Below are 16,015 nucleotides of genomic sequence, written 5' to 3'. Positions count from 1 at the left end.
TTGCCAAGTTTTTGTGTAGAGAGGTCATAAGCAGGTGGGGACTTCCAGATAGGATATCCTCAGACAATGGGAAGGAGTTCGTGGATAAAACAGTGAAATGGATTTTGCAAAAACTGGGAATTAAACAGCGTCTTGGAGCAGGCTATCATCTGCAAAGTCAAGGGATTTGTGAAAAAATGAATGGTGTTCTGAAAAATTGCATTGTTAAAATCTGCCAACACATGGGTCTAAATTGGATAGTGGCACTTCTGCTGGCGCTAATGATGTGTCGCTTGAGTGAGCTGCGTGATTTGCATATGACACCTCATGAGTTGGTCACAGGAAGACGGATGCCAACACCTTGTTTGCGTACAAATGGAAAGGGTCCAAGCCTGGCCCTTTTAGAAGATGAAATGCGAGCGTACGTTACATATATGGCTACTCTGCATAAAAGAATATCCACATATGTTTCTGACAGGCAAAGACAAGAGGAGGTGCAGGAGAGGCTCAATGAGCAAAAGAGGAGCACAGTGCAACCTGGAGACAAGGTGTTTGTGAGGGTGTTTAGAAGGAAGTGGTATAACGAACGCCGTGAAGGACCATTTGAAGTTGTTCGCAGTACTGGAACTGCGGTCCAGGTTAAAGGGTCTCCAATGTGGTATCATTTATCGCATTGTGTCAAAGCGCCAAGAGACGAGGCGCCACACTCACAGAGCCGAGATGTTGAAGGCCCAAGAGAGGCAGAAGAAAATGTGGATGAACATGCAGAAGAAGAAGAGATGCATGGAGATCTCCAGAGTCAAAATTCAGAAGAGGAGACTATCCATGTTGGGGACAATACTGATGATCCTGTGCACATTTCTGATGATGCCAGAGATGAAACAGCAGAGCCTATTTCAGTGGAGTGCGAAGCGCCGAAGGTTACAAAGGGCTGTGACTCCGCTGCAGGGGAATCCAGAAATTCAGTTAGACAAAGGAGTCCAAGACCAGTTCGGAAAAGGAAATAAGAGAACTGACAATGATGACGTCAACCCTCCAGCCGAAAGCTGAAAAAATGGAAATGGAAATCTACTCTTGCATCGCTGAAAGTTATGGAAGATATAAACGCGTTGCATTTAACTACAGTGGCAGCTCAGACGATTTCTACGACGCCAACTCCTTTGAAGACTGTGATCAGAGCTAAGTTAGGAAGAGCGGTTCACCTTCCCTGTCGATGTGGAAGATGGAATGTTGATGGTAACAATCCTCCTAAGTGGAAAAATAGTTGTGGTGAAGATGTGTTGTTAGCAGGATCTGAAGTTGACATTGTGCCTCTCGATCAAAGGAAGTATCTTTTGTGCAATGATATGAAGTGGTTGAAAATTAGGGGTGATTGTTCACTTGTCTTGCATAATGTTACATGGGAAGACCAAGGGGAGTACACATGTACTTACTTAGAGCCAGAGTTTAAATTTGTTCCATTTTGAAATTATTGAATAGAGGGTTATATAACTCGTAAGGTGACACTTATGATAAAAGATTTGAGTCCTATTGGAGTTTTTGCGGTTGCTAAAGGGATTCAGGAACGATTCACCACAGTAACTACTCCAAGGGTGAGTAGTGCACAGATGAAGGCTACTACTCTAGCTACAACTTTGAAGGGAATGAATGCTACAACAGTGACGGTGACAACTTCTACTTTTGTTACTTCTGGAAATTTTACAAGTGAGGTTGTGACAAGGGCAACCTTTACTAATAAAACAGTGACAACGTCTTTGATGTCTACAAAATTAATAAATGTGACGCAGACACTTGATAGGACATCTTTGAAATTTAAGGAGGTAGTAAATGTACCTCAGAAGCCTATGTTAAAGATAGAGCCTAGTGTGAATAGTAGTAATGAGATTTTGGAAACTAGAGAACAAATGGGGGAAGATGAGTTTTTTGACTTTGACTGGACACCAGAAGACATGACTAACCATTACCATGCATTACAGAAGGGACAAACTAAGCAGAAGGCATATGGATTTGATTCCTCTGTGTTACAAATCGCAGACCCATGGGCAGGTAGGAACTTATGGTTCCAGCAGTTAACTCATTCCGTAAGATCGGTTAGGAAAATGAACTTTCCATGTGTGGTGAAAATTCCATCACCAGGCACATGGCCTTCAATTTTAGAGACGGTACCAGAACCACTAACTATTGTATGTCAATCTTATGCACTATCGTGGTTGTTGTATCAGCAGCAATCAGCAAAAGATATAGTGATGGCTTTGTCGGTGCATCTGTTTAGACCTAGACATAATTGTTCTTGGTTGAGGGAGCTACCATATGTGAATCTACTTAATTAGTAAGAAAATATGATAACAGCGGTTCCTGATGCAATGGAAGTGAAATCTGTGAGGGCTAAAGACTGTTTTTGTTCAAACGATACTCATAATGGGCCTGGGATGTTTATGGGACTATCTGACTGTAACACGTATATGATGGATTTGGGTAAGCGTAAACATAAGGCTAGTGATGATCTGTATGAAGTGACCTTTTATGTACCACATCACAAACAGAGTAGAACTTTGATGGTGCAGAACCAAAATTTGCCTGGAAACATGACTATAGGGAATTTAAAGGATATTTGGTGGGTTTGTGGTGATAAGGCATACACATTTCTAACGTATGGGTGGACAGGATGCTGTTATATGGCAACGCTGAAACTCCCATATGAGGTTTTTGCTGTCCAGAGAGGAAAAGTACCTGATGAGGTCCAATCTAATGCTATTTCTGGAAGTAGAAAGAAAAGGGAACTGGCACAATTTCATAATCTGGAGTCCTACCATTGGAGGATAAATCTAGGAGAGAAGTGGGGTATAGGATTATTCCCATGGTATGGTGTAATATTTTTGGCAGATCACATTGATAATATTATCTACACCCTACAGTGTTTTGCAAATGAGACTATAAGAGGTTTTGAATACTTGACAAATACTCAAAAGAGTCACAGACTGACATTACTGAAGCATGACATGGCTCTTGACTATATTTTGGCCAAACAATGTGGCCTATGTGTGGCTTTGAATTTAACTGGGGATGCTCTTTATACTTTGATTCCTGATAGCTCTGATAATATGACTAGTGTCATAGATGCATTGAAGCGTATAAGGGATGCATTTGGCTCATCGGAAGGAGCTGGATGGTCTGCAAATGCTTGGTTGCAGGAGAAATTAGGACCGTTTGGAGCAGTGTTGGTTCAGATTTTGGTAGCAGTTCTATCATTGTGTGTGATGTTTTGTTTTTGTACATTGCTGTTGATCTTTGCGAAGGCTATGATATTGAGATGGGTTGGAGATGTGATGCCTGGAGATCGAGTTCAGATGCCATTACTACATAGGACTGACACAGACGATGACGAGGAAGTGGTGATAGAAGACGAATTAGTAGAGCAAAATCCATTTTGAATATCTAATTCTATTATAGTCTTAACATTTATTTCTATTATTATTTTATTTTAAGTAGTTTCTTACTACAGAGTGGTATGATTAAAGGGGGAAATGGAAAAGGTGATTTATAACTAGGAATAATGTGAAAGTATGATATTGTGAATTTCACATGTACTTATAAGGTGTTCATCTACATTTGATGTTTCAATTTGCATCTGTTGTTTTTGCAAAGATACACCCTAAACCCGAATAAGTTCAGAATACTCAAAACCTTTGTGGAGACCGATTACCTCAAACCTTTTGAGTAAGTAAGTTAGAATATTTAAGTTTAAAGTACTTACATTTTTTACATCATTTATACTCAAATAGTACTTATTACAAAAAAAATTGTGAGTGTACTGTACTTAAAACATTTGTTTTAATTTGTATATATTTTTTAATTTATTTGTAATGACTTGTTATGATGATATGGTACAACATCTTTAAACTCAAAAAATATACTGGTTAGTAACCAAAAAGATAATTTTACACAGCTCATAAACTATTTTTTTAAGTTCAGAATACTCAAATAAACTTCTTCACACAACAAATGTAGAATATTTCAATGTTTTTATTCAGATGTTTTTTATCCAAACCATTTTGGTAACAGCAACAGAACTGTAAGTATACAAACACCACATACACACATCCGTATGGGTGTTTGTGCATAAATCTTTGCAAACGTGTATTACAGATAAGAACATTACAGATAAGGACAAGAGCACCAGGATCTTCAGTGGTCAAGATTAAAAATGGCATCTTAAAATCATTTATCAATGGGCATCCAATTTGTAAAGACAGGCCGACAGGCCAACAAATGCACAATCTGAAAATGTAAACACACCCCGTTTTATTGGAGGAAACCTTGCATATCATGAAAAAGAACCGTCAACATACATCCACACATACATTATATAAAAACAGGTTTGTATGGTTATGTGTAAATCACTGCAAATGTTTAAATGTTTGTATAGAAGCATTGGGAACTCAGTGTAAAGGTATGGCCTTTCAAAACAGCATCTTCAAGTTATTTTACATCTATGGCCATTCTACTTCAAAAACATAACTGAAGGAAATAAATAATTTTAAATGAATAATAAATAAATCAAATAAATAACCAAAAAGTAAATCAAAAGATATCAAGTCAAGTCATTGCACATAAATAAAAAATAAATCAAATTAATACTGTATTTTCCAGACTATAAGGCGCACTTAAAAGCCTTTCATTTTCTCAAAAAACGACAGTGCGCCTTATTATCCGGAGCACCTTATATATGGATTAATTCTGGTTGTGCTTACTGACCTCGAAGCGATTTTGTGTGGTACACGACGCTCATGGCGCTCTGTCAAAATGTTTTAGTGAGACTTTGGTAAACTTCAAAGCCGCACTGCTTGCAGCATTACAGCTATCATAGTCAGGGGCGTCGCGGAGTAATACATACTGTGCTTCACTATAATATTACAGTGTGTGTGTATAAGGACCACCTATAAGGAGTTAGCGGTATCAGACTGTGTTTTTTTTACGTGTTACAACTGAACAAGGTTGGGAGTTATTGTGAACACGCTCATTAACGTTTGAACAATGTTGAGAGTTATTGTGAACGCGTTTAATAAAGTTTGACTGACTTATCTGACTGTTTTGTTTCGCTTAATGAGCCTTATAGTCCGGTGCGCTTTATATATGAAAAAAGTTTGAAAATAGACCATTCATTGACAGTGCGCCTTATAATCCAGTGTGCCCTATAGTGCGGAAAATAAGGTAACCAAAAAGGAAATTTATAGATTAAAAATTTATGCCTTTTGAAAAGAGAGGCCAACAAAAACTCAGTTTTTCTCTATGTAAACGAATCACACACACCCTTTTGGTCCATTGTTTTTCTCCTGCACTCACCATGGTGCATTTTTGGAAGTTTATGTGTGCATCTTGAGGAATAATGAGGAGAGATAATGGCGCAACTGGGCTCTCAACTGGCTGGAGTCACATACACTGTCATCCTCAGGATTATCAAATGAGTCTGCATGTTGGGATAGGGAAATAGCTTCACAATCAAGGTCAGCAACATTTACAGTCGCATTTTCTGTTGAAACTATCTCATCACTGAAGTCTGAACTATTTGCATGTATCCTACTTTTGTGTGTATTAAAAGAAGAATATACATTTGTGCTGTAGTTACAGTTTTTAAATGGGCATGTTATCATCTCATGTTTTTTTAAATGGCCCCTTAAATGAGTGAACAATGTTTCTTGTGAGAAGGGCTGTTTCAAGTTACACACAGAACAAGTAAAAGCTGCCCTTTCTGCTTGTGTTCTGTCACTTGCACTGGGCCTACACACATCTCTGTGAACCCGTGACAAATGAATTTTCATGGCATTAAAGGACAGAAATGTACAAATACAAGAGTCATGGAGACATGGTAGAGGGCTAACTCTAGAATAATGACTGTGCCCAGGTGTCTGCAGACACAGTACACAATTTGCACTTCCACTCCATTACTCAAAAGTCATCTTCAGTGTCTTTCAAGATCAATGTTTACCATAGAGGTTCTGTGCCATTCACTGCTCTCAGTGCTCTTCACTGGTCTCAGGTGTTTGATCCTGTGGGATGACATAAAATAGTACTCTGAAACCACTCAAACAATGCAGTCCAAATTTCTAATTAGAATATTTTAGTTAAATAAATAAATAAAGTAATTCATAAATTTTAAAACACAGATTTTGAACACTTTCCAATCTTTGTTAAATGCTGTGGACTAAGCTATTTTTCTGATGAAAAAGACGAAACAACTGTGCAATATAGCCTATAGTTTATCTAATCTCTTAATAATTAAGAATGACATTTGCCTTCATAGTTATTTATTTTATCCCTTTAAACATAGAAAACTGCATCATCGGGCTCACCAAAAAATACAGTTAAAAGCAGAGACAATTATCATCAACATTAAATTTAATTGATACATCTTTACATTAAAAATGAATTTAAGCATTACCTTGTTTGCCAAGGACGCCTTGTGCTGGGTACCAACTTCAGCCTACAGGGAAAGACAATTAATTAGTCACCAGTTAGTTCTTTCTCTCTCTCAACCACAGCTACTGGTACGTGAGAAACAAGGAACGGGAATACTGCTTTATTTTCAAAATAAAGTACACATTTTGACCCCCCCACCCCACACACACACACACCTTCTTACTTTGAGGGGGAGAGGGAGGGGGAGGCGGCTCTACCAGATCGTACCGACTTATTTTCAACTAAATGTTAACTTTACCAGTAGAAACACATTTATAAAGAATAGCAATACTATTGACTGAAAATATTAATCGTCATTATGATTACTGCACCCAGTTCATGCTACAAGTCCTAGCCAAAGACCGGTACTGTGACCGCGTGTTACGCTGAATGTGTAAAAAAAACCCGCAGACAAACACAAAAGTACGATTTCGTTGTGGCATTTATGCAATTAAACATTTTGCCTCGTTCGGTCCCACCAACGCAATGACGCACTGACGTCATTACGTTGCACACCTCCGTGCATTCAAAGGTTTTGAGTAAGATAGTGATGATCACTCAGACAATTTAAGTAGCACGAAATTATAACTGCATTCCTCGTTCGGAACACTTAGTAACTTAAAGTTGGGTTGACTTGATAGCGGATTTTGATTGTTGATTCACAATACTTTTGAGTTAGTAGTAGTGTTCGGGTTTACAGTGTAGTGTTTGGTGTTTTCTTTTCTTTCCTCCTAGAACGATATTGGGGGAAGACCACTGTGAGGGTGGTTGGTTGTTCAGGGATCCCGACGTTCTGAAGGGATTCAGACATTCAAACATCGACAATAAAAATGGACTGGCCAGATTTAAAACACCATCGACACTACACTGAGAGGACATTTATATAGTAGTGATAATTTTAGCCAAACAATTATGTCTTGCTTAGTTTTTGAAGATTCTTTATTACATGAGTAATATTTAATTTTATAACATTTTCTTTGTTTTAATTGTTTGGAGAATGATGTTTTCTGCTATTGAGTAAATATACTGGAATCTCAGATGTTTTCTTTTTTTTTCGGGGATGCTTAGGGATATTGGTGCTAGGCAGGGAAAGGTCCATTGGAAGGTGCGATGGGTCGACCAGCCTGAATTTGGACATTGTTTTGATTTCATTTTCTGAGGTTTCCATATGTATTTACTTAAGTCATATCCCTACACAAATTGTTAAAATTCCTCCTTTTTAATTGGTCTGGAGTACTATATGTGGTCGCCTAAGGCAGAGGGGCCGTGAGAGAATTTTCCTGTTTAGATTGTTTGATGGACATTTCAGGACAGATAGCTGCCTGACAGGTTTTTCACTCTTGCACTCCATAAAGTTGCTGTATTGCTAAGGTTATGCTGGAGGAGGAACTGTTATACTTGTTATAACTGCAAGCATGTATGAGTTATTCTTTTATTTTTCGAGACTCTGCGTAGTCTTGAAGGGGGGAAATATGTATTATCTGAAGTTCTATATGTTATGTGAATTTATGGGTTTATTATGTCTAGCTGGGTTCAACCAGGGGACACCAGGTTTAAGGGTACAGTAAGGAAATTGACTGCATTTCATGATTTCAATCACAGTCCCTCTGACCATTGTTATCCGCTCATGAAGTTTTGTCGCTGTTGAAAATGAAAGTAATTGTGGCTCTGAGTCTGGTTGAGGGGGGGTTAGTCAGTAACAATGCATCTCATGGTGTCAATTCTAAAGGAGAGGGTCACATTCAAAACTTTTTGCACATTTTTTGGGTGGTAGATAAAATTTCAAATGGAAACCATTGGACATTTTTGCCCATCGTCCTACACTTAACTCATAATGACAAAGTGAAAACTTTATTCCGTTACTCTGTATGGTTGTCATTTGCATCCTGTTTGCTTTCATTTTTCTTCTTATGTGTCTAGAACTTGATTGAAGTCCACCCGTGGCCCATTTACCCATTTACTGAGTGTAGTTTAGAAAGACACACACCTGTGTATGAAAGGTTGCACAATCAAAAACCAAGCAATGAAGTCCAAGGAACTCTCTGTAGACCTTCAAAATAAATTGTGGGATGGCATAAATCAGGTTGAGTGTATAAAACTGTTTCTGAAACTTTGAGTGTTATGGGAAAGTGCAGTTATTGTTATGGAATTATTGAATTCCATGTCAATAATTGCAAAATGGGAGTTTGGAGCCACCAGGACTCATCCGTGGCCATTCAGCCAAACTGAGTAACTGGGCAAATGAATAAACAAATACCCAACAGTCACTCAAACGGAGCCTCAGAAGTCCTCTGCAGAGATGAGTGAACCTCCTGGAAGGATGACCATCTCAGCAGCACTCCATCAATTGAGCCTTTATGGCAGAGTTGCTCAGTGGAACCCACTTTGAGTTAAAGGTATATGACAGCCACTTGGAGTTTGCCAACATTGTTTAAAGGACTCTGAGAGCATGCGGAAACAATTCTCTGGTCTGATGAGACAAAAATTGGACCTTTTGGACAGAACCTCAAACACTATATCTGATGAACACCAGGCATTGCTCATCCCCAGGCTAATACCTGGCTAACAGATAGATAGATAGATAGATAGATAGAGCCAGAGTATGACATAATCAGCCTTCTGAATAGATGAAATTTGCATATGGGAGGGGAGGAAGGAAAGAGATAAATCAACTGTATGACAAAGAGCTTTACTCAGAAAGCTGTTACAGCTCAGCAGCTTCTCCTCTCTCTCTGAACATGGAGGCCCTGGACGAGGCTGAATTCTGCTTTTCCCAGCTCAACACCTCCTGCAGGAAAACAATGCACTCTCACATGGAGGCCACATTCATTTACACTGTGCTGTCCTGCATCACTCTGCTCACTGTGGTTCTGAACCTGTTGGTCATCATCTCTATCTCCCACTTCAGGCAGAGATAGACTTTCTCTGCATGACCTGAAATGTTTATTTTTTGGTTCCAGCTATGCAACATAATGTCATATTTAGGTTACTAATGAAAACATTTTTGATTTACAGGTTCCAGTTAGATAGCTTACATAAAAAATGGCTTTGAGCTGGGCAACATGTCTCATTTAGGTCTCTGATGAAAACATTAGCAGATAGTAAATATTGTTACTTTTAAAATGTACTTTTACAAACATAACTGTGACTGTAGTGCTTTTGATATAACCAGCAAAAATGAGACTGAAAAAGTGGTTAGTAATGCTTTTCTCGCATATCAAACTACTGCACATAACTTTCATCACTAACCCTCTCCACTAGGATATGAATAAAAATATAAAAATATAAAATAAAAAATAAAATATACACATATAAAAATGTAAAATATAATTTTAATAATAGAATAATGCTTTTCGAAGGCCTTTAATAAATGCATACTTATTTAAAAACGCTCTTACAGTTGGAAAGCTGTGATGTATTTATTCATGTTGTTACAGTGCAGTTCTTGCATTTACAACCGTTAATAACACATTTCTACACCTGCAACATGTAACAGTATGTTCACTGTTGATATTCTCTCATTTCAGGCAGCTCCTCACCACCACCAACCTCCTCCTCCTCTCTCTGGCTGTCACAGACTTCCTTGTGGGTCTCCTGCAGATGCCTGCTGAAATCCTCCTCTTCCAAGGCTGCTGGATCCTGGGTGACTTAATATGTGCTGTGATTTACTTTTTAAGTTTCCTCACTATAAATGTTTCAGTGGGAAACATGGTGCTCATATCAGTTGATCGCTACATGGCAATCTGTGACCCCATGTTTTACTCCACCAAAGTTACACTGAAAAGAGTTCAACTCTGTGTTTGTCTGTGTTGGATATTTTCAGCTGTGCACGGCACTTGGATACTGAGAAATTTCTTAAAGCAACCGGACAGGTATAAAGTCTGTCACGGAGAGTGTATAGTCATAAGTTCTTATGTGGAAGGAATTGTTGATCTTGTTGTGACATTTTTAGGCCCCATTTTAGTCATTACACTTTTGTACATGAGAGTATTTGTGGTAGCTGTGTCTCAGGCTCGTGCCATGCACTCTCACATTGCAACTGTCAAACTTCAGCGTTCAAAAGCTAAGAGATCTGAAATGAAAGCAGCAAGGACTCTCGGTGTTGTAGTAGTTGTTTTTCTTCTGTGCTCCTGTCCATATTATTGTTTTGCTATTGCAGCTGTTAACAACTTTGTTGGGGCATCATCTGTATCAATTGAGAGTTGGTTGTTGTATTTTAACTCCTGTCTAAATCCTGTGATCTATGTGTTTTTCTACCCCTGGTTCAGAAAATCAATTAAAAACATTGTTACACTTCAGATACTGCAGTCTGGCTCACGTGAGGCTAATTTAATGTAGAATGGATTTACTGAAACCAGTAGCTTTTCTGTGAATGGGAAATTATTTTCTTATATACACTGAATTTACACAGCTCAATGTCTGGAGAATTAAAGAAAATATGGACAAAATTATGTTGATCAAAAATGAATTTACACGTATATATTTCTCTTCCAGACAACCTGAAACTTTTATTCTTTTTTTCTTTGTGACTGCATATGTATGATTCTGTATGATCTGACTACAGTTGTTCAGTTTGAATGACTGAAGTCGGAAAGTCAGTTTAGTGTATATTAAAAAATTGCCGTGGAAAAGGTTTATTCTCATGCTGATATCTATGTTGTTGCGTACCAAGGCCACAATATTATAATTTGAAATCCTCGTTAAATGGAGCACCAGTCTCCAAAGAGAAAAAAACAAAACGACGGCACAATTACTCGGTTTATGAGATTTATTATCTACAGTACTGTTTACAGGGTAAATGCAATGTCTAATAATTAGCAGGATGAAAAATGGAGCAGAGGAACAGGTTTTAGCAATGGTGGGAGAGAGTATGTGGTAGCTATTTACAAATACAGCTATACAACTAAATGTCGAGCTGCTACTATGTCTCGGAATGGAATCTGAGGATTGAATATTATTTATCTTGATATCAACCAAGTTATTAGAAGAACCTTCAGATCTCACCTACTGTTGTGTTATAGTTGGAGACCCTTGGCTTGAACCCAAAGCAGCTGACCGGTAATCTTGATGGTAGACTCTGGGTGGATCTTCCCAGAGGCGTTGTCCATTCACAAGATGATGGTTCTGCTGGTGTCTCTCTGTGGTTTCAGTTTCAGGTGAAGTCTGCCAGCAGACTTTCTTTCTGGGGCACGTGTGATTTCTTTGTAGGCTTCTCTGCAGGCAGTCAAGGGCAGATTGTCTTATCTTCCTGCGTGTCTTGCAGGTTGATGTGAGATAATGCTCTGATTATCACTTTAGATAGGCCTAACTTTAGAGGAGACTGGCATTGGCCACACAACTCTAAAACTGTCAAACATTACAAAAGTTACAGAAATATTCTGAGGCACTTCTGCTGCTTGTTTCAGTTGGTTTTGACCTGGCTTATAAAAATAAAAGCCTACACATGTAGGCAAAGTTACTTTGAGCACGTGGTAGACGAAAGACAAGGAACAAAATTATAAAGGAGAAATTAAATGCAAATGTTGCACTAACATAGATGCCCAAAAGAAGCGGCAAAAAGTGTGGCAAAAAGCCGTAGCAAACAAGATGTGTGACATGAACACAACAGATTCATCTCCTGGGGACTGGTGCACATTTCCAAAGTGTTGGACGCCTTCTCCTTTTGTTTCAACTAGAGGAGCGAGTAACTTTCTGTAGAATTTTTGAATTGTTTAATCTGGAGTTTATCTATAAAACTTGACCATAAAATATTAAAGGACACAACATATAAGCCTAACAGCACTAATAATGACAGGATGATACAATACAAACACAGATTTCATATTACGCCCACATCATTAAAAACCTTAGAATCATAATACAAGTGGTTAACTGATCAAACAAGATTGTTCATGTTTCCTAAAGCTAATTGTAAATAAATGTGGGTTACACAACAGTCCTTTGATTATAACAGTAATAATAATAAAGACATTGTGGATATCTGTAGTGTCTGTTGTGTGAAGGATGGTGATAGTATGGTCATATGAAAGATATTGTCTTTAAATCTACATGTTATATTTCAACCATTCTAGAGGACAGAAGATCTGGGACTGACTTATTGCACAAAACATCACATAGGTTACAGAAAAGTTAGTTGATTTTATAATTTTATTCAGATCTGAGAACAAAGCAGCAGTCATGCCTCTGAGGTACAACTGGACAAAGGTGAAAGTGGAAAAACAGAATGCATCCACTGACAAATACCTAAGTCGAGCAATTAAGGCCATGGTTCCCCACATGGAATGTGTCCTAAGGCCTGCTGGAGGGTTATAAGCCATGACCTCATAGCTCCTGCAGATTGCATCACAAATCCAATAAGCAATACACTAAGCAGACAGTGGAGCCACTTCAGCTCACTTGCCATAGCAAAGAGCTGACTGGACATCCTCAGGCCCACCCAGTGGGCCACATGGCAGCAGAGCGCAAAGTGCTTCTCCTCCTTGCTATTGTGAAACAAGAGGAAAAACGTCTTCACCTGATTGACTGTCACCCTGAAGGAGGAAGGGATGACCTCAGGTCAATGTCACAGACACTCAGATGTTTTTATTATAGTTCTCTATTAACAGGCCCACTAAGTTGTTAGCTTTGGGGAGCTTTGTGATTTTTCCCAACCTTACATTTTTACAGGGGTTTTTCTGACATAGTATCTCTATTTCAGTGGTTCCTGGCTTACTGCACTCCCAGTGTTATTCTGCTCAAGCTCCCATCAATGTTTGTAGTTCGGCCCTGCCAACAAGGGTGGGTTTGTCAGGGAGATGACTTCTTCTAGGGGGAGTTGTTCTGTGGATGCTAATATCACTCCTGCCACCAAGGACCAACTATCCTGACATTTGCTCGGCCTTACTTTGAAGGACGATGTGATTTGGGAATTAGTTGCAACTTTAGTTGATTGGGGGGAACTCTGCTGCTTCAGAGGTGAGGCGGTTGCTGTTGCTCAGGGAATCATTTGGAGGAGATATACCATTAATAAGAGCAGCGCCACCAGTGTCGACATCCATTTACTGACTTTGTGAACTTTCAGTTGAATGCAGGGATTCTTTCTCCCTTGGTACTCGGCTTTTATCAGACATTCCAGGGTTGCCTTTCCTGTGTCTGGAGACCTCAGTGGTTGCATTTTCCTCATGCCCTGGTTCCTCTGATGTCTTTATACAGTGGTCTAGGTGGTACCATGCGGGTGATCCTTTCACTTGGACTGCTGTTCCTATTGCCCTGATGACCTCGTATGGTCCTTCATGCCTGGCCACATTCCATTTTCTCCGGAACACTCTGACATACTGTATACATTGTCTCCTGGCTCCACCGCTGTGGGTTCACACTCCTCCTCTGGTTTCTCCTGTACTGAGACAGCATGAGAATAGATACTTTGATGAATGTTAGTTATTTGTTTTACAAATGTCTTTCTCCAGGATTTCTAGAGGAGGTCCTTTACTTGACCCTTTGAATATTGTCAATGGCATGGGTCAATCCATACGCATTTCATGCAGTGTTAGTTGCAATTTCTTGTTTACATTTCCCCTGTATGCCATTAGTGAAAGTGGCAAAGTTTACCACCCAGTTTATCCCCATGATTATTGGATATTATTAGTAGTTTGTTTTTTAGCACACCGTTCACTCTCTCAACCATTCCTTGTGACTGACAATGATACACACATCCTAATCTCTGCTTTATCCCTAATTTTTGGAGGATGCTTTTTACTGTTTTATCTACAAATTCTTTACCATTTGATCATTGAGGGAATGCCCAATCTCAGTATCACCTCTCTACACAGAAACTTAGTTACTGTGTCTGCATTTTTGTGTTTGGCTGGGGTTACTTCCACCCACCTGCTGAACCTGTCCTCTATCGCCAACATGTATCTCTTTCCTTGTACTGGTTTTATCATATCCACATAATCCATTGTTATGTGTCCAAGAGGACCTTTGGGTACCGGTATTCTGTATGTCCCAAAAGTTTCACATTTACTGATAACAGCGTATACATTGTTGCAGTTTTGGTGTCCAGAAGTTCCATCGTCTTTTAATCTTTTTTTGTCTTATCATTACCTCCCCCTTGTACAATGGGCAAGCCCATGCACTTTATTTATCAGGAGCAGCAATACGCAATCCAAAGCTACCACGGGACCTGAATGATTTTGCCAAATGTCATTGTTGACCATAAAATATCTTTTTAATAATAATCTTTTTGTTCCCATAACTGGTTCCAGATGCTTCAGTTTGCATTTGTACAAGGTCATTCAGAGTTACTTGTTTAGTTAATTCTGCACAATCCATAACTAATATTGCTTTGGTCTCATTTGTGGTGGCTGCTTTGGCAGCCTCATCTGCAGCATTGTTTCCTATAATTATTAAGGAGTTATCTCTTTAATGTGCGGGGCATTTTATTATTGCTAATTTGTTTGTAAACATCATAGCTTATAATTGCAGCAATATTCGATCATGATGTTGTATGGGTGAGTCGTCTGTTTTCCCGAAGCCATGTGGCACCAAAAAGGTGACACACCCCATGTGCATACGCTGAGTCAGTATACATGTTTTGATTTCACATGCTCACTATGTACAACTACGTATCCTGCAGTGACGTCATTCCCTGACCTGTAACAAGACACATCTACAAAAAGTGTTAGATCAGCCTCAAACAGTGGTGTGGATTGTTGGTCTGGTCTAAGTTTGGTAAACTTCTCAACCTCCACCAAGCACTCATGTTCAGTACTTGAATATAAGACAGTAAATAATTAACTTTATGCAAGGTATATGAATATATAGCAACAGGTTTCCACAACAACACACATTGATTCTGGGGGAAAAAAAAAATTCTTCTGACCACATCTTGTGTATCTGACCACCCCTTTAGAACCCATCCATCCTATGATAACAACAGCTGGCCTGTATTACTTGCCCACATCCTGTGTAGTAACAACATACACTACCCTACTAAGTGAAACCAAGCTGCTCAAACTAAGACAGACCAGTTAGTTATAATATAAACCACTCGATTATGGAACACTTCTGCAATTCCCCTGAGAACTCAAACGAACAAACACAAACCTGGTTTTATAGACTCAGGTCTGGGCTTTTAAACTGATGATTCATGCTCTCTTACGTAAAGACTGAAATTTAGTCTTAAGGAACCAGTTATACCCACTGTATATTGGATAACTTATGAACGGTAAGGAAAGGTAATTTAAACATTAAGTAGTACGAGAGTAGTAAGAGTTTAAGGAGTAAAAACAAAAAACAAAAAAACAAGTGGACAGTGGTACAGTCCCTCACTGATTACAGTTGAATAAACTGTTTTTATATTTGGGCGGATTAAAGGCTAAGGAAAATAGAATACCTCAGAGCCTAAGGTTTACATGATCTAGGTTTCCTTTGGTAGTCCAAATTAGATGCATGACGACTGTGAGCTTACTTCCATGCGTCCAAGTGATGTTTTAGTTCTGTAGTTCTGTAGTGATGTTCAAGTAGTGTTCAGCTGACACTAGGGAGGTGAAGAAATTCTTCTTCAGCAGAGCAAAGGCCTTTCTTTTCTTTTAAAGAGCCA

At 38.9% G+C, this 16,015-nt stretch overlaps 1 protein-coding gene and 1 long non-coding RNA gene across 2 annotated transcripts; one reads left to right on the top strand and one right to left on the bottom strand.

Annotated features, from left to right (window-relative positions):
• Window positions 1-5,017: 5,017 nt before the first annotated feature.
• On the bottom strand, window positions 5,018-7,481 carry LOC139623979 (uncharacterized). Its single transcript, XR_011691624.1, has 3 exons — window positions 6,587-7,481; window positions 6,419-6,460; window positions 5,018-6,026 (listed from the first exon to the last, which is right to left on the bottom strand). It is a non-coding gene; the product is annotated as an uncharacterized lncRNA (long non-coding RNA).
• A 1,692-nt stretch (window positions 7,482-9,173) lies between these two features.
• On the top strand, window positions 9,174-10,786 carry LOC139618359 (trace amine-associated receptor 13c-like). Its single transcript, XM_071474266.1, has 2 exons — window positions 9,174-9,313; window positions 9,873-10,786. Exons 1-2 carry the CDS (start codon window positions 9,174-9,176, stop codon window positions 10,771-10,773), a joined length of 1,041 nt encoding a protein of 346 aa, XP_071330367.1. The 3' UTR covers window positions 10,774-10,786.
• The last annotated feature ends 5,229 nt before the right edge of the window (window positions 10,787-16,015 follow it).

This window comes from Trachinotus anak, unplaced genomic scaffold (assembly GCF_046630095.1).
Source record: "Trachinotus anak isolate AG129_WGS33_773 ecotype Australia unplaced genomic scaffold, CSIRO_AGI_Tana_v1 ptg000001l, whole genome shotgun sequence".
Taxonomy (NCBI): domain Eukaryota; kingdom Metazoa; phylum Chordata; class Actinopteri; order Carangiformes; family Carangidae; genus Trachinotus; species Trachinotus anak.
Note: the sequence above shows the minus strand (reverse complement) of the source record. Positions and strands in the feature narration are given on the sequence as shown.